General features: G+C 50.5%; 8 protein-coding genes across 8 annotated transcripts; 4 read left to right on the top strand and 4 right to left on the bottom strand.

Annotated features, from left to right (window-relative positions):
* Positions 1-394: 394 nt before the first annotated feature.
* F5B22DRAFT_238195 (uncharacterized protein) lies at positions 395-2009 on the top strand. The gene is made up of 2 exons (XM_047969915.1): positions 395-1452; positions 1543-2009. The coding sequence occupies exons 1-2, from the start codon at positions 947-949 to the stop codon at positions 1742-1744; spliced, it is 708 nt and encodes a 235-aa protein (XP_047829680.1). The 5' UTR covers positions 395-946; the 3' UTR covers positions 1745-2009.
* Positions 1870-3653, bottom strand: F5B22DRAFT_238148 (acetyltransferase domain-containing protein). Its single transcript, XM_047969913.1, has 3 exons — positions 3396-3653; positions 3183-3262; positions 1870-2963 (listed from the first exon to the last, which is right to left on the bottom strand). Exons 1-3 carry the CDS (start codon positions 3415-3417, stop codon positions 2274-2276), a joined length of 792 nt encoding a protein of 263 aa, XP_047829679.1. The 5' UTR covers positions 3418-3653; the 3' UTR covers positions 1870-2273.
* F5B22DRAFT_611341 (tRNA synthetases class I (M)-domain-containing protein) lies at positions 3636-5915 on the bottom strand. The gene is made up of 3 exons (XM_047975271.1): positions 5571-5915; positions 4254-5509; positions 3636-4187 (listed from the first exon to the last, which is right to left on the bottom strand). Exons 1-3 carry the CDS (start codon positions 5791-5793, stop codon positions 3891-3893), a joined length of 1776 nt encoding a protein of 591 aa, XP_047829678.1. The 5' UTR covers positions 5794-5915; the 3' UTR covers positions 3636-3890.
* A 133-nt stretch (positions 5916-6048) lies between these two features.
* F5B22DRAFT_656858 (uncharacterized protein) lies at positions 6049-9655 on the bottom strand (the record flags this gene model as incomplete). The annotated part of the gene is made up of 4 exons (XM_047979996.1): positions 6049-6793; positions 6866-7793; positions 7844-8054; positions 8108-9655. The coding sequence occupies 4 exons, from the start codon at positions 9653-9655 to the stop codon at positions 6565-6567; spliced, it is 2916 nt and encodes a 971-aa protein (XP_047829677.1). The 3' UTR covers positions 6049-6564.
* An 877-nt stretch (positions 9656-10532) lies between these two features.
* On the top strand, positions 10533-13481 carry F5B22DRAFT_237958 (uncharacterized protein). Its single transcript, XM_047969911.1, has 3 exons — positions 10533-10745; positions 11189-12947; positions 13031-13481. Coding segments are annotated over exons 1-3 (1857 nt in total). The 5' UTR covers positions 10533-10743; the 3' UTR covers positions 13127-13481.
* A 287-nt stretch (positions 13482-13768) lies between these two features.
* Positions 13769-15771, top strand: F5B22DRAFT_238119 (uncharacterized protein). Its single transcript, XM_047969912.1, has one exon. The coding sequence runs from the start codon at positions 13895-13897 to the stop codon at positions 15587-15589; it is 1695 nt and encodes a 564-aa protein (XP_047829675.1). The 5' UTR covers positions 13769-13894; the 3' UTR covers positions 15590-15771.
* Positions 15772-16041: 270 nt separating this feature from the next.
* Positions 16042-17551, bottom strand: F5B22DRAFT_237933 (lipase). Its single transcript, XM_047969910.1, has 4 exons — positions 17259-17551; positions 17003-17165; positions 16823-16927; positions 16042-16731 (listed from the first exon to the last, which is right to left on the bottom strand). Exons 1-4 carry the CDS (start codon positions 17350-17352, stop codon positions 16050-16052), a joined length of 1044 nt encoding a protein of 347 aa, XP_047829674.1. The 5' UTR covers positions 17353-17551; the 3' UTR covers positions 16042-16049.
* Positions 17552-21471: 3920 nt separating this feature from the next.
* Positions 21472-24483, top strand: F5B22DRAFT_637138 (beta-glucosidase-like protein; the record flags this gene model as incomplete). Its single annotated transcript, XM_047977391.1, has 4 exons — positions 21472-21718; positions 21948-22376; positions 22439-22527; positions 22588-24483. 4 exons carry the CDS (start codon positions 21472-21474, stop codon positions 24481-24483), a joined length of 2661 nt encoding a protein of 886 aa, XP_047829673.1.
* Positions 24484-24952: the final 469 nt, after the last annotated feature.

Here is a 24952-nt window from a genome sequence, read left to right as displayed (position 1 = left end):
ATACATATAGATCCCAGGCCTTACCGTTGAGATTAGCTGGGCATGATACAATAAGAGGCAGAAAGCACATCCAATGCCACTAAGAGGAGGAGATAGATGTAGTCCTAGACTGAATCATAACTGTCACTCGATCTTACAAATTAAATTCAAACCCCTCTCAAGAACAGTCTAACGAGCTGATCCGCTTGGGCCCTTGATGTTCTAACCTAGGGAACGGATACCAACAGGGTGACAGGGGTTGTATTGTAGATGGCAGAGATACTTGATCCGTGATTAGATGGCTCACAAGCTCGAAGAGTTAAACTTTGATATAGTTTGGGACTGATGATACTTGATCTATCACGGCTCTCAAATTTCGAGGAGTCAATTGTAGAAAGTAAAACCTGATACAAACCTAACAATTCAGAGGTGGTGAAATTGACATATAAGAAGGCTGGATTATGGCGCCACAGTGCGCAAAATATGCCCTACATTCTAGCTCCAGCGACTTTTGATTGGTAACTACGTCCTTGAACCTTCTGTACACAGCTGATCATACTGGAGTTAGGCTCGACAGACTTCTTTTCAACGCACAGTACCTCAACACCAACATACATCGTCACATTATTTGCTAGCACATGTGTCAACGACACACAATATCAAATACAACTCCTAGAGACCAAGTTCCTTCGTATTGCGACTCATTTCTCCTATATCGCCCTTTTCCCTGAAACCACGATACAATATCATTACAAATCACCGTAGCTTATACACCGCAAAAGAGGTAGCTCATCCATCGTTGAAGGTGACGGCAGTTTAGTCTAGCTCATCTTGAAGTGGGATTTATACCGACATCCATATATACAACATATAATAATTATATATCCCTGAATCACGCCGAATTCTCATATCACTAAGTACTACCGGGGCGAGCCTCTTAGGCGCAGGCGGAAGCAACAAACACACCATGGCAAACATACCATCATTACCATCATTAGAGACACAGGCCAAAGTCTCAAGCGACGGTACACTACGAGCCCCATTTCCCTTCCTATCTCCCCCTCATATTTTCAGAATTGCGCAGATCGCTAACATGACCTCCACCTCCAAAGCGGCCCAGGATTTCGTAGACCACTACTATGAAACCCTCAACAAGCGGCAGTCCCTGGCACCATATTACGCCAGCACGTCCACGCATCTGACCAATGCGTCTGTGAAGCCCGACATCGGCATTAACGGGCGCGTAGTGGAGTCGGTCGCTGCGTACGAGGCGCTGCTGGATGCGCAAGGTGCGAATGTGCACTACACCGTCTCATCTTTCGATGCGCATCCCGTGAATCCGAACTACGCGCTAGGATGCCCTGAGAATCTCGCGGTAGCTTTTGAAGGGAGTGAAGGAGGGGGGCCCGGCCGAGGGAAAGTAGCCAAGTCTATCAAGGATGGCGACCGGGTAAGCTTTGTGGTTCAAGTCAGGTTAGTGCTCTAGTCGATGCGCATGAGTTCTCACACTATAGACGTTCAATCTGTCGATAGTACGGTGCTGACTTTGGATTCATTATATAGCGGGACTATTCAGTATGGCAAGCCCAGCGATACGCCTGTGCCTACGTCTACGCAGGTAGGAGCCGTGGTAGAAGCAGCACCGGCCGAGGTGGCATTCAATGAGTCCTGGCTTCTGGTCCCGCACTGGGAGGCATTGGGTCGAAATGCGGCGCGTGGGCTTAAGAAATGGGTCGTCGTTAGTCAAAACTTCCGAGCTTTTTGAGGACTTTTAGCCGGAAGACACGAGATTGCTATATCCTCGTATACCCCATATTGGCTGTTTATATATGATTGAGGGAAAGGCCTAGGATATCACATTTAGGATTTGGGCATGTTGGATTGAGATACCAGAAGAATCAAGCGGATGATAGGCAAAATATGTACTAAAAGCACCCTTGGATGAAAGAACCGCTTGTTGGCTGGGTTCGATGGGTAACGGAGAGTCATACCTCGACACTGGAGGAGAAGCCTGAAAAACGTGGTGTAGCCACTAGGTACTCAGCTCTTTTGGTCCAACTACATAAAAAGTATTTAAGCGATGAGCAAATGATGCAATAGACATAGAAAGCCGAGCGGCAATGCAACCACCAAGTCCTGTCTGACGTTGTGACGCCCAACGATACCAACATAGGCCCTCATCATCTCACGCATGCCATCCTGGTATTCATCAAATTCATTTTTTTAAGATATCATATACCAAGCCCATGTCTGATCTATGTTCTATGCCATCTTCACCACGCATTTCACCGACATCACCTCTTCAATCGCGACCGATCATACAAACACTCTCTATACCCAGCACACCCAAGCCCATCCGAATCCAAAAGCACCATAGTAATCTCGTTGAAATAATCCGGCTCCCCGTGTCTGCGGAATCCCAAGTTCTCGAATAATCTGATGCTCCCCTTATTCTCAGCATTGATCTTCGCCACGAGCCTGCTTAATCTTATTTGACACTGATCCGTAGAAGGGATTTCCGCATTTTGGCCCCGGATATATTCATCTAGTATCGCGTCGCGATGTCCGCGCAAGACTGTCAGAAACGCGCATACGACGCTCTCGCCGAGACCTTTCCGTCTATGCTCGGGGTTGGCGATCATGATGTCTATTTCGCCTTTGACGTCGCGAATTCCACTATTTCCTTCTCCTACATCTTTTCCATCATCATCATCGTCGTTGTCGTCAGGTGTCAAGAATAGATTCACATCCCCCACCATGCGCGCATCGACATCGTCCTCGCCAGCGTATATAACTGAGGCAGACGTCGTCGCGTCCGTGTCGGGTTCTGTCTCTACCGGGACAGATGCGGATGATGTGGAATTACAAGTAGCCGGTTGGCATACTATAAAAGTCAGCTTGTCGTGCGCCGTGCGCCACGACTGCTGGTTTTCGTACTCCTCCTCGAGAGTCAGGAGGTCCGAGGCTGTTGCCTCGCGGAGGTCCTGGGTATATATCTTAGCGACACGAATACACAAACAATCAAGAAAAGGAAGAGAAAATCGAAACAGAAGGAAAAAGATAATATATAGAAATTTTGGATTGAGAGATGATGAGAGTGATGCAAACCCAGGAAGTGCAATAATACTCTCGGAATACGCAACGAAAAAGAACACAAACACGAGAAAAAAGCAAGTTAAAAATAAAATAAAATGTAAACTCACCTCATCCTGCATCCACTCATGATACCGCCCAACATGATGCGCATCATACGGGACAAGGAGGACGCTAGACGCAGACACGGCTATCGAACATTCAATCCGCAAATTAGCCATCCCAATTTCAACCTATATCTTCACCTCACCTTCACCAGCCACTCCCCAACTTTCACACAAGATTATAAAAATCCAGTTTCGAGAACGAACGAACGAACTTACCCAAGTCCTCATTAACCCTCATATTTCATGCGGCGATATACTTCGAAGAGTCGTGTACATTGGTATGATGTATATGTACCATAAGTCCTGTTAGTGGTGAGGATGAGTTGGGAAAGTAAAGTAAAGTAAAGTGTGTGCTCGTGCTCTGATTGGGCGAAATGTGGAGATATTTTAGATGCATGCCCCAGCATTCATCGGCTGAGAACAAACGTATGATACTACAGAGGTAGAATTCGCATAGAAAAACGAACGAAGAAGCGGTGACAACACCGTAGAAAAGGTGGAATGGGAGGTTTCAATCGCTTTATATAGATGATTATGTCTTTTGAAGTGCATATTTGGTCTGATCTACATTGAGTGGTATAACATATTGATACCTAACCTAGCACAAATTACTATGTGACCAAGTTCAATTTACTTATACATGAATTAACATGCTATGATACATCCTCGATCTCACGAGGCACATGCATTATTCCTTCTATTCGAATTACTTCAGTCCTCAACGGGTAAGGTCGGGAAGAGACTGCCCTGCGCGCCCGTACCAAGAGGCACCATAGGAGTACCATAGGAATCATCGCTATTAAGCACAGCGTCTTCGAGCCTCCGTCTAGTCGGGTCGACGCCGAGTCTATCGAGGAGCTCAGAGGCCTTCTCCGGTATAAAAGGCTGCAGAAGAATGCCCACGATGCGCAGCGATTCCGCGGTGAAGAACACCGTTCGTTCCACGGCGACCATGTCGCCTTCTTTGCTCCTTTCCCAGGGCGCTTGTTCGGTGAAGAATTTGTTCGTCTGTGTGCAGTTTGCATGTGCTTAGCAGTTGATCAAGCAGTGCACGGGAACAATAGTGATACTTACATCAAAGACAACGTCCATAATATCTTGCAGCGCCCAGCTGGGGTTCAGAGCCTTCATGTGATCGTCCGCTTTTTCAACGACTCGTCCTAGAATCTTCCGATGATATACAATTTCCGGGGACAATGTCGAACCTTGTGTTCGTGCCATGTTTTCCACGGCTTGTCGAACGCTCCAATTCTTCGGTCGCGTGACTCGGTTAAGCAGATTGCCCAATCCACCCTGTAACCCCTTTTTGTACTTCTCGACAATGAAGGCGTTGTTGTAGTCTGCGTCGCCGGAGATGTGGCCACTGTAGATCAGAAAGTATCGCATGGTATCCACGCCCCAGCGATCTAGGGCGAAGAACGGGTTGACAACGTTTCCAACCGACTTGGACATCTTTTGCTTGCTCATTAGCCAGTGGCCGTGGCTAAGTACCTGCTTCGGTAAAGGGAGGTCTAATGCCATCAGAAATGCTGGCCAGTAGATGCAGTGGAATCTGACGATGTCTTTGCCAACTACGTGAACATCGGCCGGCCACCCCCCGGTGTGCTCAGAGCCGGGCTGCCAGTGAGGATATCCCGCCGTGGTGATATAGTTCACGAGAGCATCGAGCCAGACGTAAATTGTCTGACTCGGGTCGCCTGGCACAGGTATGCCCCAGTCCAGACGATTGGCGGGGCGGGACACGGAAAGATCCTCCAGGTTATTCTCGACCCAGTTGATTACCTCTGTAAACCTACCAGCCGGTACCACCCACTCCGGGTTTTCCTTATAGAACTGCAACAGCTTTTCACGGAAAGCGGTCAGGTGGAAATGGTAGTTTCTTTCCTCGGTCCACTCGACGGCATTTCCAGTTTCAATGGAGGCGATAAAGCTCTTCCCCGTTATTGGTGACACGCGCTTTTCAACCATGTTCTCGGGGTAAAATGTCTCGTCGCTCACGCAGTACCAGCCCTCGTGCTTATTCTCGTATATGTACCCTTTCTCGCGCAGACGCGCCCAGAAAAACTCAACGGCATCGCGGTGCTCGGGATCAGTGGTGCGGATGAAATAATCGTTGGCGATGTTGGCCTTTTTCGCGAGGTCCTTGAACGTCTCGGCGTTCGCGTCACAGAGCGCTTTGGGGTGAAGATCCTGCAGTTCGGCAGCACGCTGAACTTTCATTCCGTGTTCGTCGGTCCCGGTGCTCAGGTAGGCTGTCCGACCCTTCAGAACCTCCCAGCGCTTGAAGACGTCGGCGATGAGCATGGAATACAAGTGACCGACATGGGGGGCTGCAACAGTTAGCCACGCTCTTCGCTGCCTAAAGTCACAGCGCTGGCGGGCCTATCTTACAAGCATTGACATAGAAGATAGGAGTTGTCACGTAGTACGGCTTGTCGTTTTGCTGGTGCGAGAGATTGCCGCTGTTGCTACTACTGATGCTCGCGCTGGTGCTGAAACGCAATCGCGCAGCTCCCCGAGCTCTGCAAGACTGACAAACCCACCCATTGGGCCGGATTGAGACTGTTCGAAGTGTTGAAAGCCGACGGCTAGAGGCTATCATGAAGCGCTCCATGTCGCGGTCAGACCCCTCTGACTGGCGTTGAAGTAGGTGGCTAGAGCCTACCTGAATCTGCCTTGCAGAATACCTAACTACGAGGCAGCTAACCTAAGCTAATAGGCACAGTATATACCTACGGTACTGTCAGTGAATATCTGTAAAAGCACGTACTAAAGGCAGTTAAAAAGACCCTAAACACAGTGCGCGCCGAACATGCCCACAGACAGTATACTGTATGGGAAATGGGAGTCTCTCCCCTTCAGTCCAAAGCCTGTGCACCTCAGCAATATTAGTGATAGTTGCTTCTGATATCAATCATCTGTATTCGTTACACTTCCCGCGCCATTGGTCTGCGTGGGTAACTAAAATACAATGCCCTCTTGTCGCATAGTTTTGGTGGTCCTGTAATCCCACACACTACCTGGTCATCTTGAATGCCTGCCGTTCTCTAGCAAGATTATAGGCAAAAGACAAGCGTAGATAGAGGCTCGCCATCTCAAGCTAGGCAGAAACCTCGTCATTCATGAGGAAAGAATGCAGAAAGATGTGAAGATTCCCACTCGTGTAACGCCTCTTTACCTGCCATAGCGTTGACGCACAATCCAGTCTAATAACACCTATGCTCAACCAAATAGACCTTTTTTTTTCTCTCTCATTCTTCCATCAAAAAAATTAATTCACGCCGAGAAAATATCGATATATCTCCTGACAATTCAGGACATTTCTGATCACTCCTTCCGACACCGCTAACGACGATGCAGACAGCGATGAGGTGACCAAACCTTACTACGTTCCTCGGAAAAGGAACGACAGGTCGGCAGCAGTAAGGGATTCCATAGCTGCATCATCGGAGTTGATAGTCGAATGGATCATGTGAGTTTTCTTCTCTTGCAGAAGAACCATTCTACTCTCCACTGAGTCTTCAATGCAAAGACGTGTAATTGTGCACGGGCGAGTCTGACCAATACGATGACATCGATCAGCAGATTGCCATTCGGCAGCTGGATTCCACCACCTATATACAAGTAGTTAGTTAATGCGGATGTGAACTTGACTATAGCTACAGGTAAGATATGAGAATACTTACGGGTCAACAATAAACACCTGTGAGGCCTCGGTCAGGTTCAACGCGACGCCACCTGCCTTCAGAGAGACGAGGAAGCATTCCACCTCGGGCTTTTCCATAAAGTGTTTAATAGACGCTTGACGCTGCGCTGGTGTCATGCTGCCATCCAACATGACCGTCGTGATTCCGGCTCGCCGGAGACGCCATTCGATAAGCTGGAGCATCGTGGTGAACTGCGAGAAGATGATGGACTTGTGAGATGCATTGTCGGATCTCAGTCTGTGAAGTTCGTGAACCAGCAACTCGATCTTGGACGATGATGTCCAATTTTCCATCTTGATACGGTTGATGATGGATGATTTCTTGAGCAGCAGCTCATCCTGCTCAATGCTAGGCTGCTCCAGGTCAATGGAGAGCGGGATATGGCATCGCGGGCAGTCAGGCTCATCTTGCGACGCGAGATAGCTAGTTGCACATTGGCGACAGAAGTCATGCTTACATTTGGACCGAATCGCTTCCTCGGCAGGTTCGTCGCAAATGCAGCACACCAAAATATTCTGTCCACCTTCTTCAGACTTTTTGAGGATAAGATCAGGGTGGTCGGCCACTTGGCGCATCTGCATGATCAATCCGAAGATATTGGCATAGTTGTTCAGAAGAACACCTTGAGCCACATAGGTATTGAATTGCCGCTCAGTGTTAGACATGATACTCCCGGCGAAGTCGTTCTCCTCTTCGCCAAAAAACTGCCGATCGACATAGATCTCCTTGACAGGCAGCTCCATGACGTTGGTGTGATCCTTCTTGAGACGGCGCAACATAACACGATTAGTTAGAAGGCGAAGCTTTTTAAAAGCTTCCCGACCCGGTCCGTTGTTGCCATATCTCTGAATTGGGTTCAAGAGTTCTTGGTTGAAGACAGAGACATGTGACATGGAGTTATGGTTGCCTAGACTATTGTTAGTTGAAGACGCAAGTTTCAGCTGTAAGGGGACCAACAGTGTGTGCACTTGCTATCTTCACCCATAGACCACTCGAGTGCTGAGCATTTACATTCTTTGCAGAAGTAAGAGGCATATGGCGCAATCTCGAGGAACCTGATCAAGGAGAAGAACTCTCCGATGCGGTTTTGCAGCGGTGTTCCGGTCAGACACCAGCGGTATGACACTTTCAGTGCGAAACAGGCTCTAGCTGTCATCGTAGTACGTGTCTGCCCCCACGGTTAGTAATGGGGCGTGGGACAACTCATAATCTGTCACTTACCTTGATGCAATGTGCTTCGTCAAGAATCACACGATGGAACTTAATCTGATGTATAGGACTCTTCTCCCTATACAGCCCTTCTTTACGTACGATACCTTTCTCTTGTCTGCGATACAGGGATTCAAGGCTGTTGTAGGACATGATAATGACATCAAACTTCTTCAAGTCTTTAGCCGACATGTTCTTGGCTTTAGCATTAGTTCCATGAAAGACGATCGTCTTTAGTAGACCCCCAGTATAGGCGGCAATCTCATCTTGCCACTGTCCTAAAGCAACAGGTGGAAGAAGAACCAGCGTTGGGGCAGCGGCCGGATAGTCAGACATAATAAGGGACACGGCCTGAATCGTCTTACCGAGGCCCATCTCATCTCCAAGCAGACCGCCACGCCACGGGGTCTGCTCCATTGCCTTCATCCATGCTAAGCCTTGAAGCTGGAAAGGCTTGAGCTGAAGAGAAATTGTGGTAGGTTGTGCGGCTGTACCGGCGTTCAAATCTGGCATGTTCTCGAGATCAGTCCACATCGTTTGAAGGACTGGATGATTCTTCTCGAGTTTCAGTCTCTCATTCCTGGCTCTTTTGTTAAGATGGGGGTAATGAGTATTCATATAAGATGACCGTATTCTCTCAGCGGCGGAGGCTCGACGCCTACTGGGGGCTACTCTAGAGGCTGCTCTAGAGGCTGCTTGCTCTGCCTCCTCATCCTCATTGTCGTTACCAGTGTCAAATCCAGGTGCTTCTGATAGATCACTGTAGCTCTCATCATCCGACAAACTATCAGGTACTTCAGCAGCAGAAACCTCATCCTCGCTTTCGACCAATGCGACTGTAGAAGCACTTGTTCTACTGGAAGGCTCAGTAGCAGATGCTTTTGACCTTTTACTTGACCGTAGAATAACGGGATCGTCTTCGGAGTCGCTGGCGAATGAAGACGCATGAACACTGCGTTTAATGGGGATGCTAAGACCTGTTCTAGAGGCCTTCTGGTCCTCCTCACGCTGTAATTGGCGAGCAAGGTTGGCACTGGCGGACTGATCATCTCCATAAAGATCATTATACTCGTCAGAGTCCTCGTGGTATGAGACGTTTGAGCGACGTTGTCGCTTGGGTCGGCTAACGATGGATAATCTGGACGCTTGGGCACTCTTCTTCGCTATGGTTTTGTCATCATCTTCGTCCGTTTCCTCGTCAGGAAACTCAAGAGTAAGGCGACCTCGACGGGGAAGGCTGGAAGATTTGGGGAGAGGCGCACGGATATCGGGAACGTCTTTGGTGGTAGGTGCGGGCGTAACAGCATTGCTAGTGGCTGGAGTAGAGTATTCACCATCCGAAGTACTGGCAAGCGGGGTGGGAGCTGAAGAAGCAGAGTCACTACCAACAACTATGGGGATTGAGGGCTGACTCTTGCGTGGTCTGCCTCGACCACGCTTAGGAGGATCAGCAGAGACCTGCGCAGTCTGAAGCTTCTCCTCAGCTTCGATTTCTTGAGCAGCCTTTGCGGCAGCCAGAGCCTCAGCGACACCGGCGGATCTCCTAGTCCGTGGCGCCATGGTGCACAGGCAGCAAAGAGTGGGAAGAGAACGAGTGTGGTAAGTGTTGCAGAGAAAACAAGAAGGGCAAGGCGGGATGAGATATTCCACCGGAAAAGCCAAACTCCTCCGGCCGAAGGACGAACGTATAACCTAAAGGTCACCAATGCAACAAAGGAAAAAGAGGGCTAAAAAAGAGAAAGATGGGGGTGAGATCCAGGTTGGGAAGATAGAGGGTTTGAAGTAACTAAGTAAAGGAAGGAGGGATGAAGGAGAGAAAAAGAAAAGAAGAGTGCATCAACACAGCTCTGGCGGGATGGGACGGCGACACAGAGCTGGGTCAAGTTGTTTTTGTTGATCAAAGGCTACCTAGGGAAGTAAAGAGAGAGGTGTTCAGGCGCAAGATAATTGTGTTATAATTGAGTTACTGGGCAGATACTTTGGTTGTCTCGGGCGAGCTGGGGCAGGTGCGGCGAGGGGGCCGTACCTCCTCCCCCAGACTCCTCCACTACCAAAGGTACGTAGGTACCCATTAAAGAATCCATTAAGGACCCTATTCTGACTGACCTATCGACATATTTGGACCCCATTAACGCGCCCCTTCTGGCCCTCTGGCGCGAAGTCACGTGGCAGAAAGATGGAGAGAGGTGGCAAACAGAGCCAATTGCTGCACTGGAACGGCCCATTCGGCATCCCAGAGAGTGGATGGAAGATCTGGAAGAGCACTAGTGGGTTCTTTGCCAAGAATTGCCTGCAAGCACTTTACACGCTATGGCAATTGCCACTTAACGCGCTATAATCACTAGCTATCGTCACTAAGTCAGGTAAGTAGCTACCTCGCCAATTAATAATGATGGTGCGACGTGGGCTGTCAGGTACCTAGCTGTAGCTAGCTACCTTTGTTCCTGCCTTACTTCGTACCTTGTCTTACTTCAATGCAAGGGAGAGACAGTACCTGCAACTGTAACAGGTAATTAATTATTAATTACACCAAATAAGGTGTGGCAGCAGCAGGCAGAGCAGGTACGGAAAGATCCCTTTGCTTTTTGCATGGATAAAAAAAACAAAACAAAAAACAAATCGTTCTAGCAACCATTGACTACATATGTATGTATGTATGTATGTATGTATGTACCTGAGCATGTACCTAGGTACCACCTTGAACCTTCAGTTGGACATTGGTTGCTGATTTCTGGAAACTGCCGACACAGCTTTGGTCTTCTCATTCACCTCTTCTTGTCCCTCACCTCCATCTTCCATTTCTTTGGCCTTTCTTGCCACCAAGAGCTCTCTCACCCCAACTGGAAGCACGCTCATTTCCCTCATCGAGACACTCTTGGTGAACTGACTGGTCTGGATCTGGATCTTTCCTATCTGCTCAGCAGCCTACTCATTTCTTCTGTCTCAGCATAGTGTGCGTTTGGTGCTGTTTGATCACTTCGGATTGTAGATAGGGCTGTGCCCACCTGTATCTAAGAGACTGAGAGACCATGTATGCTATAACTCATCGCATGTACAGTATCTCTGAGCAAAAATACTGATGTAACGCCTTAGGAACAACGATAATCTTAATCACAACAATGGCCGGCGGGCCATTAGAGGGCCACAGTCCGCCTTGACGGACTTCTTAGCCTCTCAAAACATATCAGCTGCACGCATTCGAGCTGATGCGCAAGCTCGTCGGGCAGCGGCTTCCGCCACTCCCAATCCCACTACAGACGCCCCGGCCACAGAAGAGACACAACAGGCTGAAGGAGAGGAGAATGATAGCGATGCTGCTGTCACCGGTAGGTCCGCTGCAGCCGCAGCTCGTCGAGCAAGGGAACAGAAACGTCGGAAACAGCAGGAAGCTATTGTCAAGATCAAGAAGTCCAAGACATACAAGAAACGGAAGCGAGGCGCAGATTCAGAATCTGATGATGACCTCGCCCTTGCCCTCTTCAACGAAAAAACGACACCTCTGCCTGGCCAGATGAGCAACTGTGAGATTTGTGACAAACGCTTCACTGTCACTCCATACACCCGCTCTGGACCTGAGGGCGGCTTACTTTGCCCACCGTGTGGCCGACAGCTTGCCAAAGACGAAGATGCAAATAAGAAGCAGAAAAAGAAGAGAGGTCCAGCAGCTAAGGGTGGCGCAGGCAGACGCAATATGCAGAGTCGTATCCTGGATGGCACATATGACGTTGGGGCTAAGCCCTTGATGACCCTTTGCATCGAGACTCTGGCGAAAAACATCCATTTGGCTGACGACCTTGGTGACCTTCCATCATCTGTCATTGATCGTATTGCAAGACTTCTATCCAAGAACCGCCTGCTAAACCCTCACACCCTTAACCTCTTCCTGCAACCCCGCAGCGAGGTCCTCAAGGTGTATGATGCCGGAAAGCTCAAATCAGATGATTTCATCAAGATTTTTCAGTTTCTTCCGCAACTAAAAAGACTCAAGCTGCGAAATGCAATTCAATTCTCAGACAGGGTCATTCAATTTCTCACCACCAGAAATATCTCTCTTGAAAGCATTTACCTCCACGGAGCAAATCTTGTAACGGAGGAAGCGTGGGCGGAGTTTCTAAAGCAGAAAGGCACACATCTACAGGCATTACAAGTCTACTTTACTGACAGACACTTCAATGATAATACGGTCAATGTACTGTCAACCTCGTGTCCCAACCTGACGCGTCTCAAAATCTGCCGCAACCAGGCAGTTTCTGATGACGGCATCAAGTATATTGCTAAGCTCGATCAACTCAAGCACCTAAGTTTGCGACTCGTCAAGAAAACCACCACAGATCCCTATGTTCAGTTGATCCAATCTATTGGTCACCAGTTGCAGACATTTTCGATTTGGTTGGTGCCCGAAGTTGACGATCGGTTGCTTGACGCGATTCATGAGAATTGCACCGATCTTTCGAAGCTGCGCATTACTGAAAGCGAATACATGACTGACGCTGGTTTTGCCCGACTCTTCCGAGGCTGGAAAAACAAACCTCTCTCATACCTTGACCTAGAGAAATGTCGTCACATCGACGCAGCCCAGCCTCGAAATAATGAACACAAGGTTGGACTTTGCTCGGAGGGCTTTGAAGCTCTCATGGAGCACTCGGGTACGGGACTGCAACACCTCAATGTGCATGCTTGTCGAAATATCGAGAGAGAGGCGTTTGAGAGGGTCTTTGCCAGCGATAAACGCTATCTCCAACTACGTCACTTGGAGATATCCTTCTGCGAACACGTCAACGACTTTGTCATTGGCAGCATCTTCAGAAGCTGTCCGAATCTAAAGGAGGTGATTGTCTTTGGATGTATGAAGGTAAGCCTACACTTTATTGACAAATGATCCTGGATTAAAGGCTCTTCTCGTCTTATCCAACTACTAACCCGAGTCCCTATCAGGTCAGAGATGTGCGAGTGCCGAGAGGCAAGATTCTGGTAGGGGTCCCTAACGCACTGGGCATGCGCATTGAAGGGGTAGACGACGCAAGCGATTAGGAGTGATGTCCATCTTGAATCAGCCTAGATGAGACTCTGGACATTGACATGCACGAGGCTGTTCAGTCTTTGCTACACACGCGCGCTTATAATCGCTTGAATCAACTGGAGCAAGAACTCATATCAGCAGAACTTGATGCCACAGCACAATCCCAGTCTGGGAATGACTGGGTTATATCAGCCACATGATGCGAATCCGTCTCCTTGAAAAATGGTTTCCTAGTTGTTTGTGCCTTCTTCGTCGGATGCTAGTTGTCTGAAAACTTTGTAAAAATACAAACAATAAATCGTGTAGTTAAGCCAGATAGTTGTTTTTTTTTTAGCAGGGATGCATGAGTACGGCTGAACAAATTGTGTATGTCCCATTAGATCCCCAGTGATAGCAATATTGTCCGAAAAACTACACGGTTTGAAAGTTAAGAATATTCCACGCTGTTTTAATGTAAGTCGGATTATTCACAGACAAGGCCGGAGCGGCGCGCAGAATGAGCCATTGGAGAGAGGCTCCGCTACTCCCGCACACCAGCGGCGAAATGGCGCAATCGAAATAACCCGCATAATGCACTCGACTTACGTACATAATACATAGATGCATGCATTAGGCTGCCATCATCAGATCTATTCTATCCATGCTTGTAGTAAGTTGGTTTGTGTTGTAGAGGTAGTTAATTCTATCCCGAATCTGAATCCGGAAGAACAGTCTTGTTAACTTATCGTAGCTCATTCGAAGTTGCAGTAGCGGCAGCAGCAATATCCCCGCCGCCCAGGATGGGGTCTTTAGGGAACGATGACATCGAAGGCAATGCAGCAGCTAATACCTCGTCGCCGCCTGCGTTCAACATCAAACGCATCGCCATAATCGGTGCTGGACCAAGCGGTCTAGCAGCAGCAAAGCATCTCTTGGCCGAAGGGTTCTTGTCCTCACAGATCGACATCTACGAACAACAAGCCGAGGTAGGCGGGGTGTGGAATTACAGCGCCGTGACATCCCACGAACAGCTGCGCGTGCCGCAGACCGATGCACATGCACCGCTCGACACGCCAATTTACCCGGAAACGTCCATAGAGCAAGAAAAAGAGGAGTATGAAGATTATGTCTTCGATTCAGATGAAGAAGCCTGCACGGCTCCCGGGTCGGGAGCGTGTTCACTACCTCCTGTGTCGCGCAAGGAGAAGCAGGCTCCTTTCTTCCCGACTCCCATGTACGACTACCTGCATACGAACATTCCGCATACGCTGATGCGGTATTCGGATTTGGGATTCACGGCGGATGGGAAAGGGGAGGGCACGCATGAGGACTGTGAGATCTTCCCTTCGAGACAGGTCGTGCAGGAATATTTACTCCGATACGCTCGCGACGTGCGGCATCTAGTTCGCTTCTCGACGCAGGTGACGAATATCTCTCTACAGACTCCATCATCGGACGTGTTGGAGGGAGAGAAGTGTCGAATCCATGAGAAATGGACTGTTCGCTCAACGAACCTCCTCACAGACGTGCCACGAGTAGAGAACTACGATGCCGTCGTCGTCGCATCAGGTCACTATTCTGCACCATATATACCTTCAGTGCCCGAAATCGAAACATTCGCCAAGGAACACCCTGGTATAATCTCACACGCAAAAACATACCGCGCTCCGTCCGAGTTCGCCGGCAAGCGCGTCGTGATCGTCGGGTCCTCGGCCTCAGGGCTAGACATCGCATCGCAAATCAGCGCAGTATGCGCATCTCCCCTCATCATGTCGGCGCGCAGCGCCATACCCGATGATCAGGCCGCGCATATAGGCGTAGGGGACAAAGTGCGCGTAGTCGGGCGGATCAAGCGCTTCCTCGTCGACGAAAGGGGCATCGAGGTGTTTTCCACTCCGGGTTCTCCTAGTGCCGCGACAGAGAAGATAGCAGACGTCGATGCGATTGTCTTCTGCACGGGTTATCTATTCACATACCCATTCCTTTCCCCATCTTCCCTCCCGTCCTCCACGCCCCCGTTGGTCTCCGACGGCCGTCGCGTCCACGGTGTAGCGCGCCACTTCATCCACACTTACCATCCAACCCTCGTATTCCCAGCCCTGCCTATCAAGATTATCCCCTTCCCGCTCGCCGAGGCGCAGGCCGCGGTCTTCTCGCGGCTATGGTCGAATAGACTCTCTTTACCCTCGCATGAAGAATTACAGGCCTGGGAGCGCGAAGATGAACAAGGGAAAGGATTTGAAGGTGAAAGAGTCGTCGGGGAAGGGAAGTCGTTCCATGTCTTTCCGAAGGGCGGCGATGCGCGGTATATCAATGCGCTGCATGATTGGGCGTTGCAGGCGGATGGGAAGAAGAGAGGGAAAGGGAAAGAGCCGCCGTTTTGGGGCGACGAGGAACTTTGGCAGCGGAGCATTTATGCGCAGGCGAAGATGCGGTTTGAGAAGAGCGGACGAAAGGCGAAGACTTTGAGGGAGCTTGGGTTCGAGCATGAGTAGATTGCTGGGGATTGTTGATGGAGGGTAGAAAGTGAAGACTTTGATTGAGGGAACCTCAATGATTTGAACGCTGCACTTGGATATATAGAATAGATTTATGCGCGTCGTTCAAGCTACGATAGACAAGCAATAGCCGATTCAGCGTGTATTAGGCACTATGAGCTTCGTAATAGATTTTTCCCTTTTATGCCATTAATGTACTCAGGACTGCTGCTTAGATGCCGTTTCGAATATATACACATGAATACACGTCATCGAGGCACGTCCCTCGTCATACATCATCATGTCCTTCATCAGCCTGGTCCAGGCTTTCTGCTTCATGCAATCGATGCCCATGCTATACCTTGCCTTCCCAACGCCTTGAATGCAATGTCAAATGGCCCTCATTCCAAATATCGTTCAATTTCGTTCCAATATGCACCCAAGAAATCCTCTCGTGAATAATTCATTCGCTCGCAGATTAAGACATCATGCTGATATCCTGCTGCACCCACGCATCAAGCTGAGCCTCAAGCTGCCCGTCATCGACGTCCGTAACAGGCGACGTGCCCTGCCACCAAAGATAATCCTCCTCCGCCCTCTTGCTCTTGAACACGATCTCAATGGGCGAGCAGCCACCAATCGGGCTAAGATAGAACAAATGCGAGACGACGTTCAAGCCCAGCGTGACAGCATTGCACCCCAGCGAGCGCACGCCCTCGCAGACCTTGATGTCATCGACGGTGTAGTCCGTCTTGAACGGATTGCCCCCTTTCAGCCAGTACTCCGGCGTCGTGTGCGCGTAGTTGAAGACGATGGGGGGGAGCCGGGGCACGGGGTCGTCGAGGTGCGTGACGCGCCATTCCACGCCCGGCTGCCCGGATAGCCAGTCCGCGAACGCGACGTTGCCGACGCGCGGGGACCCGTAGTTGATGATGTCCACGGCGAGGCCGGACTTGCGCGCGTAGGCCGCGCCGAGCGAGGACACGGCGGCGCCTAGAGAGTGGCCCGTGAAGACGATCCTGTACCCCGGGTTCGCGGCCTTGGCGGCCTGGACGGCGGCTAGGGCTGCGCCGGAGATCTCGTCCCAGGCCTTGGCGAAGCCGTAGTGTACTTTGCACCCGCTGACGAGACTGCTGCAATCCTTCTGGATGAATTGGAAACTGGTGGCGGTGTCAGCGTTGGATGATTACTGTGTGATGATATGATATGATATAATATGATATTCTTTTGGTGTTGGAGGAAGAAGCTTACTCTGTGATCCAGTTACGGATTGAGTGAGATCCTCGTACGGACAAGACGATGACTCGGTTCCGTGCGTCGGTGGACACGAATCCTTGGATATCGGTTGCCTTACCACTACTCCAGTGTCAGCTGTTGGTCTTGTTCCACATCTAGCACACGAGGGAGTGAGGCGGTGAATGAACTACATACGAGAAAGTGGCAGTGATCTTAGCACCAGCAGACGTAACATCAGGGCAAGCGTTGCCACCACAGCTTATGGTAGATCCGATCGCTTTCCCGCTGTTGCAGTATGATGCGCCGGCGTATTGCGCGTAGAGCTTGAAGGTGGCGAGCATATCCGAGGAGACAGCAGCTGAGCGAGAAGTGATGATCAGTAGGTAGTTCTCACGTAAAGAAAACAAAAATCATATGAGCATGTAGTAAGACGGGTAACGGCATGCCATACCTCGTTCATTGAGCAACATGCCCGGAGCCGCCAGGGGCGAGCCAGCAGCCGTCAGAGCAAGGCTCGAGATGAGCGACCAACCGAATGGCTTCATCTTGCTAGCGTAGCGTTCCGGAGCAGAGTTGACCTTGCAATGGGCGAGGGAATAGGTGAATACAAGAATCCGAAACAGGGCAGTGACACTTTTCGGTCTTTAACGAGGAAGCCAGCTCGCTAGGGAACTCAAAAGGTCTCACATTTTGCTCATGGGACGGGGTTCATGATTCCCTTATATATACAAGTTAGGCCATGATCTGTGGTCTGCACTAAGACCTAGACTCAGCATTCCCGCGCAAAAATGATTGATCGTCGTCCCTGTCATCCTAACGGGTATCCGCCCTAAGAGCAGCACAAGCTCACGAGATGCTCAAAACAACGCAAGGGGGCATGGGAAGTTGTTCTAAAAAAGGAATGGCGGCTGTCACTGCCCTGCAATTCTTCATACATATACATACTACTATAAGTAAGTATGGGGGAAACGGGGCCAACCCCCCCAACATTTTGGCGGCTGGCCTTCTCTCGGGCCTTCTGCTCGGGCATGGGATAAGTAAACGGCTAAAGCTCGAAGCTCCTGCATGAAGCCGCTCACCGGCTAGTGTAGCGACGAGTGCTGTGCGAAGGCCGCAGAAGTACTATCTATGTAAGGTTAGGTGGACAGAAATGCGCGCGAGATCTACACGGATAACCATCGTGAACCCCCCTCCAAAAGCCCTCACCTGGATGAAATGTTGGGGATTGGTGGCCGGGGCAGATTGCCGCATTCGGGATCATCAGGGGTTGTTAGGTTGATTCCTTCGCGTGGGGTAGCGCAAGACTTCTCCGCAATCTGCAATCTGGGGGAGCACACGCGGCCAATCGCCCTTTTGGACCAATTGTGAGGCATGCCATGGTTGGACATGATCAACCTTATTTTCCTTCACACTAGACTAGCAAAATAGCTCTGAGGGCTGTAAATGGTAGTGGTGTTCTCGTTCGTCGGTGAGACAATGGGCATTTCCCACAGGAGACGAATGGGTGATTCTGAATGGTAGGAATACCGGCCAAGGATCGATCCCCTTGGCTGATATCATGTTGTTACTCGTTGCTAAGCCTCTCATAGGATCGATTGTTGGAATCGTCCATGTTTGAGCACGCGCTCCCGTAAGCAATAAGCAACGTCAGCATCCGTGTACATTCACGAACATAACAAACAACGAGCCCATCGGTCTACCGCCAACCAGATGGCATCCCGCCCATCCTAGCGGTGAATCGCTGGATGAGGAAACCGTGGTACCGCCCACTCATACATTCCGCTCTGCATACGGGAATGCGGCTAGATTCGTCCCAAAGCTTCCATCGTGACCTCATTACGTCTTCTCACCTTCTACTCTCGTCTTTGGTGCTTTGTGCTTGCAGCGCTGAGAGGAGTTACGTATTCGTGCCTAAGTACCCAACATTAGCTTCCTATGTCAGCAATCCTTCAGTCCCTCGATAGAACTCCCAAACAGCTCGACCTGCTATCAAATTGAGAATTCCGGTCGAGTCCTTTGGGCAATGAACTTTAGGCTTGAGAGCCATAAAGGGCCCTATTTAGACCTATGTGTCCAATATGATGCCAGGAGCAAGGAAGGTTCTGTTTCCAGATTGTTCTATCGAGCAAAAAGTTATTTCTCTAGTCAGCTAGCCTAACCTTGTAGCACCTAGGTATTGTAGCTCGAATCTGCACTCCTTGATCTCACGTGCCGGTTGTGGCGGCGCTTACAACGGGACGTTGGATGTGACATGGGCCGCTAGCGACGCCACGTTTATTAAGCTTGACATCTATAAGAGATGACCTGCATGAGTGAGAATTAAGAGCCGAGCTTGCATGTGATAATCAAGTAGTTTCGTGAGGTTGAAGCTGAACGTTGGCGCTTCTGAATGTGATGAGTTTTGGCCCTACAAAGTTGAAGGGGACGAGTTGAAATGCAGTACCGGAAGCAGTTAACAACGCCCCGCAACAGAATCTGGGGATAGACTCCTCACCCTGTATCTGGATACTGTCATCTTATTGCATTTGTTATTACTAGGTTGCTCCAGCCATGTCGAGGGCCATGTTAGAAATTGAGTCTTTTCAGTGGTCCAGAATCTATTTTTCACTGGCGATATCGGCTGGCCCTTCGGCCATGGATCATGTGTTTTCCTTCCCAACATCATTTTAGCCTAGAGGTGACGGACAGGCGGTAAAGATGGGAAAGGGTAGATTCGTCACTGCTGACTGCGCAGTCCGTGTCCCGGCCGGTATCCGAACAGGGAAAAATCCTGCGACTCGGCGAATTCTCGTCCTTGTTTGAATGTGCAACATTGCGTTTGCATAGCTAGCTCCAGGTGGCTTCTGTTGTGTAATGTACGCCATCTCTTGTCGGGCAATGTTTGGTGCGAGCACCAATAAGGCATGGATTGGCATATTTCTTGCAGCACGCGACTTGACCAATGCTCACATCGTTTTGGGGTAACATGACCAACCGCTTTACCGATACCTTGATGAGAAATGCAATTTAAGCACGGCCTATTCTCGATATAAAACAGGATATGATGATAGATATTCGGTGTCAGAGCCTGCATTCAGTAACCCATTATTGAGTAGGCAGCTTGACTGGTAGGTAAGAATAAGGTTGATCGATATATGCAGCCAGCTTTGGGAAGCGGCATTGAAAACCATCCCCCGATCGGTGGTTGTTCCGAAATGTCACACCTCTTTTATTCGAATTCCGCGTATGCATAAGTCGGCGTCAAACCCCAAGACAGGTAAGCATGCTCCTCTTCGATACGACCGTCTCAGTCACGATGCATCAATAGTGTAGCGAGGGCCTCACGCAACGGCTTGGAGAGCTCAGGGGTTCCCCGCACGTCATTGCTAGCTGGCCAAGGATGCCGGGTATTGCCCAGGATGGGCCTTGTTGCGCTATGATTGAATCCCACACGACCATGAGTTGGTCATTCTTCCACCAGTCAACCGACCTTCAATAGTCTAGGTCGATGCTCAGGTGTTAAAAGGAGCTCACCTTTCTACCAGTTACCTACCCGTCGCTAGAATTCCCTTCTTCATCTTACAGATCCCTCTCACAAGCACAGCTGGGCTAAGCATCCTGCGGTCAAACAGGAGTGACGACTCCAAGTAGCTAGGCAGATGATCTTGGTTGTGACTTCGAACACGGTACCCATTGTGTCGTGTATAGCCAATACCAGCACCTCAAGTGAGACTCATGCTGCCTCTTGCTTGATATGACCATTTCGATGCACTTACCTACTCTTACCTACTTATACGCGGGAAACAGTGACAAGAGAACGGTCTGAGCAACGAAGATCCAGAAATGCAGATTCATTAGGCCTATCAGTAGGGTCTCGTTGGCATCGGGCGACGGTCACGGTTTGGGAAGAGTGCCAATGTGCCAGCCAGGACACCCCTACCGAGATATCGCTTATGTAAACGACGTAAACATGAGCTCTGCCTGGACTGAACTCGCTCATTCACTTCACCCCAGCCTTATGAGCAATTTGTTCTAGAAGAAAGGACACGGCCAAGACAGGTTCCCACTTGTGATCAAGGCAGCGCTATGCGCATGGCTATGTGCATTTGGGCAAAGTCCCAGGACAAAATGAGGTTACGGGCTTGGCATGGATCGATGCGACCTAAGATCCGCCCGCCTTGCCGTACCGAGTTTTCTTTTCCTGGATCCTTTCTCGGTTTCGCTTCCTCCTTGAGCTCTCGTCCGTCCTTGCGCACGGGAAAAGAGCTGCCCTTCAGGGCAAATTTACAACCCCATACCCTGTCGATGACGATGTTTGTCGTAGAACAACAGTGGTTTTCGTATCTGTTCCGTATTCCCCTTGACCCGCCATAGCCATGGTCTACACTGTAGCTGAACTGAACTGATGGAATCGTCATGCCGGCCCCATCCGTGCACGTGGAATAGCCCGCATGAGATAGACTGACATTAGCAATTTCCATATCCAGCAGCTACAATGTATATCAGCTCTTCACGGGTGCCTGTAGCTTATATAATGCACATTCCACCCTAAAATTTTGTCTTGTTTTTTCTTTCTCGGTTTCTCCCCTTGCGTCGGTATTTCCGTGGTAGTAGTCGACACCGCTAACAATACGTTTACGGACAAAGGTCCAAGTACGCGGATCGGTCGCGCTCTTTAATTCGTAATGTTCAATATGGAGCCGCCTTCGGGCCTCCGGCGTCTCGCGATGCTGTTGGCGCTTTTGCCGTCGCTAGCGTCAGCAGCTACTCTAGACTACCGCGATCCCGTCCCAGCCGGTTACGCCTCTCCGCCGTATTACCCTGCGCCGTACGGCGGCTGGGATGACGATTGGGGTGGTGCTTACGAGAAGGCCGTTGCCATGGTGTCTAGCATGACTATCGCCGAAAAAGTCAACATCACTGCGGGAACGGGTATCTACATGGTAAGAGACATAGCTTCTCTGATTTCGAAACCCTTGATTTTATTTAAATAGCCCCGTCTTTTTTGTTCTTCTTTCCTGTCTCACATCTTGTTTCCTCTCACATTTTGCAAGAATGATGGCTAACAATAAAACTTTAAGGGTATGTGTGAGATAGGATAGACTCAACATTCAAAGACATTAATATACGAGCGTCCGCTTAACCAAATTTTCTTCACTAGGACGATGTGTGGGCAACACGGGTAGCGCGCTTCGTGTGGGCTTCCCACAGATGTGCCTAGAAGACGGTCCATTAGGTGTTCGCCCGACTGACAATGTCACGGCCTTCCCGGCAGGTATCAGCACAGGCGCGACGTGGAGCAAGGAACTCATGTACCAACGAGGCGTGGCTCTAGGCGAGGAATTCCGAGGCAAGGGCATAAACTACTACCTCGGACCTTCTGTCGGCGCGCTCGGCAGACAACCGCGGGGTGGACGAAGTTGGGAGGGCTTCGGGTCGGATCCTGTGCTTCAGGCCGTCGCCGGTGCGGCGACGATCAAGGGTGTCCAGGAGCAGGGTGTCATCGCAACGCTGAAACACTACATTGCCAACGAGCAGGAGATATATCGCATGTATAACCCCGTGCAACAGGCTTACAGTTCCAATATCGGTTAGTGGCGGAATAGGGTTGAAAGAGTATGGGGAGTCTCTTTGGCTAATCCTTTCGCATAGATGATCGTACTCTGCACGAGCTGTACCTCTGGCCTTTCGCGGAGGGTGTCCGTGCCGGCACAGGCGCCGTTATGACTGCGTATAACGCCGTATGCATAGCACTCCACGGGTCCCCGGTACATGTGTTTCTAACTAACCGCTCGCAATAGGTGAACGGATCTGCATGCTCTCAGAACTCATACCTTATTAACGGTATCCTGAAGGATGAGCTAGGATTCCAAGGTCCCGTCATGACGGATTGGTTAGCACAAATCTCGGGCGTCGCGTCGGCTCTCGCAGGCCTAGACATGTCGATGCCGGGAGACACGTTCGGAAACAATATCCCGCTATTCGGATACAGCAATTGGATGTACGAGCTCACGCGGTCGGTCCTAAATGGCTCGGTCCCGGTGGACCGAGTCAACGACATGGCGACAAGAATCGTGGCGGCTTGGTATAAGTTGGGACAGGACGCAGAGGACTACCCGCCGCCCAACTTCTCGTCTAACACGATGGACCGCGAGGGTCCTTTGTACCCAGGCGCTTTAATCTCTCCCAGAGGCGTGGTGAATGAATACGTCAACGTTCAAGCAGACCACAAGACGGTCGCAAAGCAAGTTGCGCAAGAGGCAATCACGCTTCTCAAGAACGACGACGGCTTCCTCCCTCTTACGACCTCAACGCCGCTATTTGTGTTCGGCACCGACGCCCAGGCCGACCCGAAAGGTATCAACTCGTGCACCGACAAGAGCTGCAACCGCGGTCTTCTAAGCATGGGCTGGGGCTCCGGTAGTGCTTTATTACCATACCTCGACGATCCCATCAGCTCGCTGAAGCGCAAGGCCTCTAAAGTCACCTACTACGCCACGGATTCATTCCCGAAAGTGGCCGCGGCCACAGAAGATGATGTCGCCGTGGTCTTCATCAACTCGGATTCTGGCGAGAACTCGTACACGGTAGAGAACAACCACGGCGACCGAGACGCATCTGGACTATCTGCCTGGCACAACGGTGACACGCTGGTGCAAAAGGCCGCGGCGGCATACAGCAACGTAGTGGTCGTCGTGCACACAGTAGGCCCAATCATCATGGAGCCATGGATCGACCTCCCGTCCGTGAAATCCGTGCTGGTGGCTCATCTGCCCGGACAAGAGGCAGGCGACTCGCTGACCGAGGTGCTGTTCGGCGACGTCTCCCCAAGCGGACACCTACCCTACAGCATCCCCGTAAAAGAATCCGACTACCCCGACAGCGTGAGCATCAAATCATCACCGAAACTCAGCCAGATCCAGGACACATACACAGAGGGTCTATACATCGACTACAAACACCTGAACAAGGCGGGCGTGAAGCCGCGCTTCGCATTCGGCCACGGCCTAAGCTACACCACCTTCTCCTTCTCGAACGCGACCATCTCCGGAAGTCAGCTCTCCTCCATCCCTCCCGCGCGACCCACGAAGCCGTCTTCCCCCGTCTCCACCATCGACGCCTCCCTCCCACCCGCCGCAGACGCGTACTACCCCAAAGGCTTCACCAAGATCTGGCGCTACCTATATTCGTGGCTGGACAAGCTAGAAGCGGACGCCGCGCACTCCATCGGCGCGGCCGGGAAAAAGACATACCCGTACCCAGCGGGCTACGCCACGACGCAGAAGACTTCGGCGCCGCCCGCCGGCGGCGCAAGCGGTGGCAACCCGGCGCTGTACGACGCAGCATACACGCTCTCCGTGACCGCCACGAACACGGGGACGGGCCCGGCCTCCGGCAAGGCCGTCGCGCAGGCGTATCTGCAATTCCCCGGGGCCAACGGCGGCTTCGACACGCCCGTGATCCAGCTGCGCGACTTCGCCAAGTCGGACGTTCTCGCGCCCGGCGAGAGCGCGACGCTCGCCCTGCGGCTCACGAGGAAGGACGTCAGCGTCTGGGACGTGGGCTCGCAGAACTGGATCGTGCCGAATCCCGCGGGGAGGTACAGTGTCTGGATCGGCGCGGCGAGCGATGATTTGAGCGTCGTGTGCTATACGGATACCCTCGAGTGTGAGGATGGTGTTACCGGCCCTGTTTAGATTGGGATGGGAGTGTGTATTAATATGATGCCCTGGATAACTTATTCGTATAATTCTATGGCTGGGATTACGGGGGGATTGATATTCATTCCTGTTCTTATATCACTGGTATATAACTAGGTAGTAGTAATCCAGATATTTCCAATTCAGGTTAACTTCGAACATTTGCTTGTGAAATCTGATGGTTTATATGTGCCTGCTTGACCGTGTTGTTGGCATTGTATCAGAAAACATCCGATTCCACTCTAGGGAGAAGCTCAGATATCAGTTTTGCTTAGTGGATATCGACTTTATTTTCAGTATATAAGACCTGGTTGATGAGGATTTGTGTACATTTGATGTATGGATGTGCAGATATGGTACATGAAGAGCTTATCTTCCTTTCAGAGAGGTGTTCCAAGGACCTGAAGTCACTAGGGGGGTCATAGTATAACGTGACGTGACGGCGTCCTCTCTTCGTGCTCTAGTT

This window comes from Xylaria bambusicola (genome assembly GCF_022495145.1).
Source record: "Xylaria bambusicola strain CBS 139988 unplaced genomic scaffold F5B22scaffold_28, whole genome shotgun sequence".
NCBI classification, from domain to species: domain Eukaryota; kingdom Fungi; phylum Ascomycota; class Sordariomycetes; order Xylariales; family Xylariaceae; genus Xylaria; species Xylaria bambusicola.
Note: the sequence above shows the minus strand (reverse complement) of the source record. Positions and strands in the feature narration are given on the sequence as shown.

What these genes read in the sequence shown, in the direction of transcription:
- F5B22DRAFT_238195 (XM_047969915.1), top strand. Translation starts at nt 947, where the DNA reads ATGGCAAACATACCATCATTACCATCATTAGAGACACAGGCCAAAGTC. An exon ending in AGCTTTGTGGTTCAAGTCAG is followed by an intron (nt 1,453 to 1,542) that starts GTTAGTGCTCTA and finishes TTCATTATATAG; the next exon opens with CGGGACTATTCAGTATGGCA.
- F5B22DRAFT_238148 (XM_047969913.1), bottom strand. Translation starts at nt 3,417, where the DNA reads ATGAGGGTTAATGAGGACTTGG. An exon ending in GAGGGTTAATGAGGACTTGG is followed by an intron (nt 3,263 to 3,395) that starts GTAAGTTCGTTC and finishes AATGTTCGATAG; the next exon opens with CCGTGTCTGCGTCTAGCGTC. An exon ending in ATGAGTGGATGCAGGATGAG is followed by an intron (nt 2,964 to 3,182) that starts GTGAGTTTACAT and finishes ATATATACCCAG; the next exon opens with GACCTCCGCGAGGCAACAGC.
- F5B22DRAFT_611341 (XM_047975271.1), bottom strand. Translation starts at nt 5,793, where the DNA reads ATGGAGCGCTTCATGATAGCCTCTAGCCGTCGGCTTTCAACACTTCGA. An exon ending in TATCTTCTATGTCAATGCTT is followed by an intron (nt 5,510 to 5,570) that starts GTAAGATAGGCC and finishes TAACTGTTGCAG; the next exon opens with CCCCCCATGTCGGTCACTTG. An exon ending in TTATGGACGTTGTCTTTGAT is followed by an intron (nt 4,188 to 4,253) that starts GTAAGTATCACT and finishes AACTGCACACAG; the next exon opens with ACGAACAAATTCTTCACCGA.
- F5B22DRAFT_237958 (XM_047969911.1), top strand. An exon ending in TTGTCTTTGGATGTATGAAG is followed by an intron (nt 12,948 to 13,030) that starts GTAAGCCTACAC and finishes AGTCCCTATCAG; the next exon opens with GTCAGAGATGTGCGAGTGCC.
- F5B22DRAFT_238119 (XM_047969912.1), top strand. Translation starts at nt 13,895, where the DNA reads ATGGGGTCTTTAGGGAACGATGACATCGAAGGCAATGCAGCAGCTAAT.
- F5B22DRAFT_237933 (XM_047969910.1), bottom strand. Translation starts at nt 17,352, where the DNA reads ATGAAGCCATTCGGTTGGTCGCTCATCTCGAGCCTTGCTCTGACGGCT. An exon ending in CATGTTGCTCAATGAACGAG is followed by an intron (nt 17,166 to 17,258) that starts GTATGGCATGCC and finishes CTTCTCGCTCAG; the next exon opens with CTGCTGTCTCCTCGGATATG. An exon ending in ATCCGTAACTGGATCACAGA is followed by an intron (nt 16,732 to 16,822) that starts GTAAGCTTCTTC and finishes CACCGCCACCAG; the next exon opens with TTTCCAATTCATCCAGAAGG.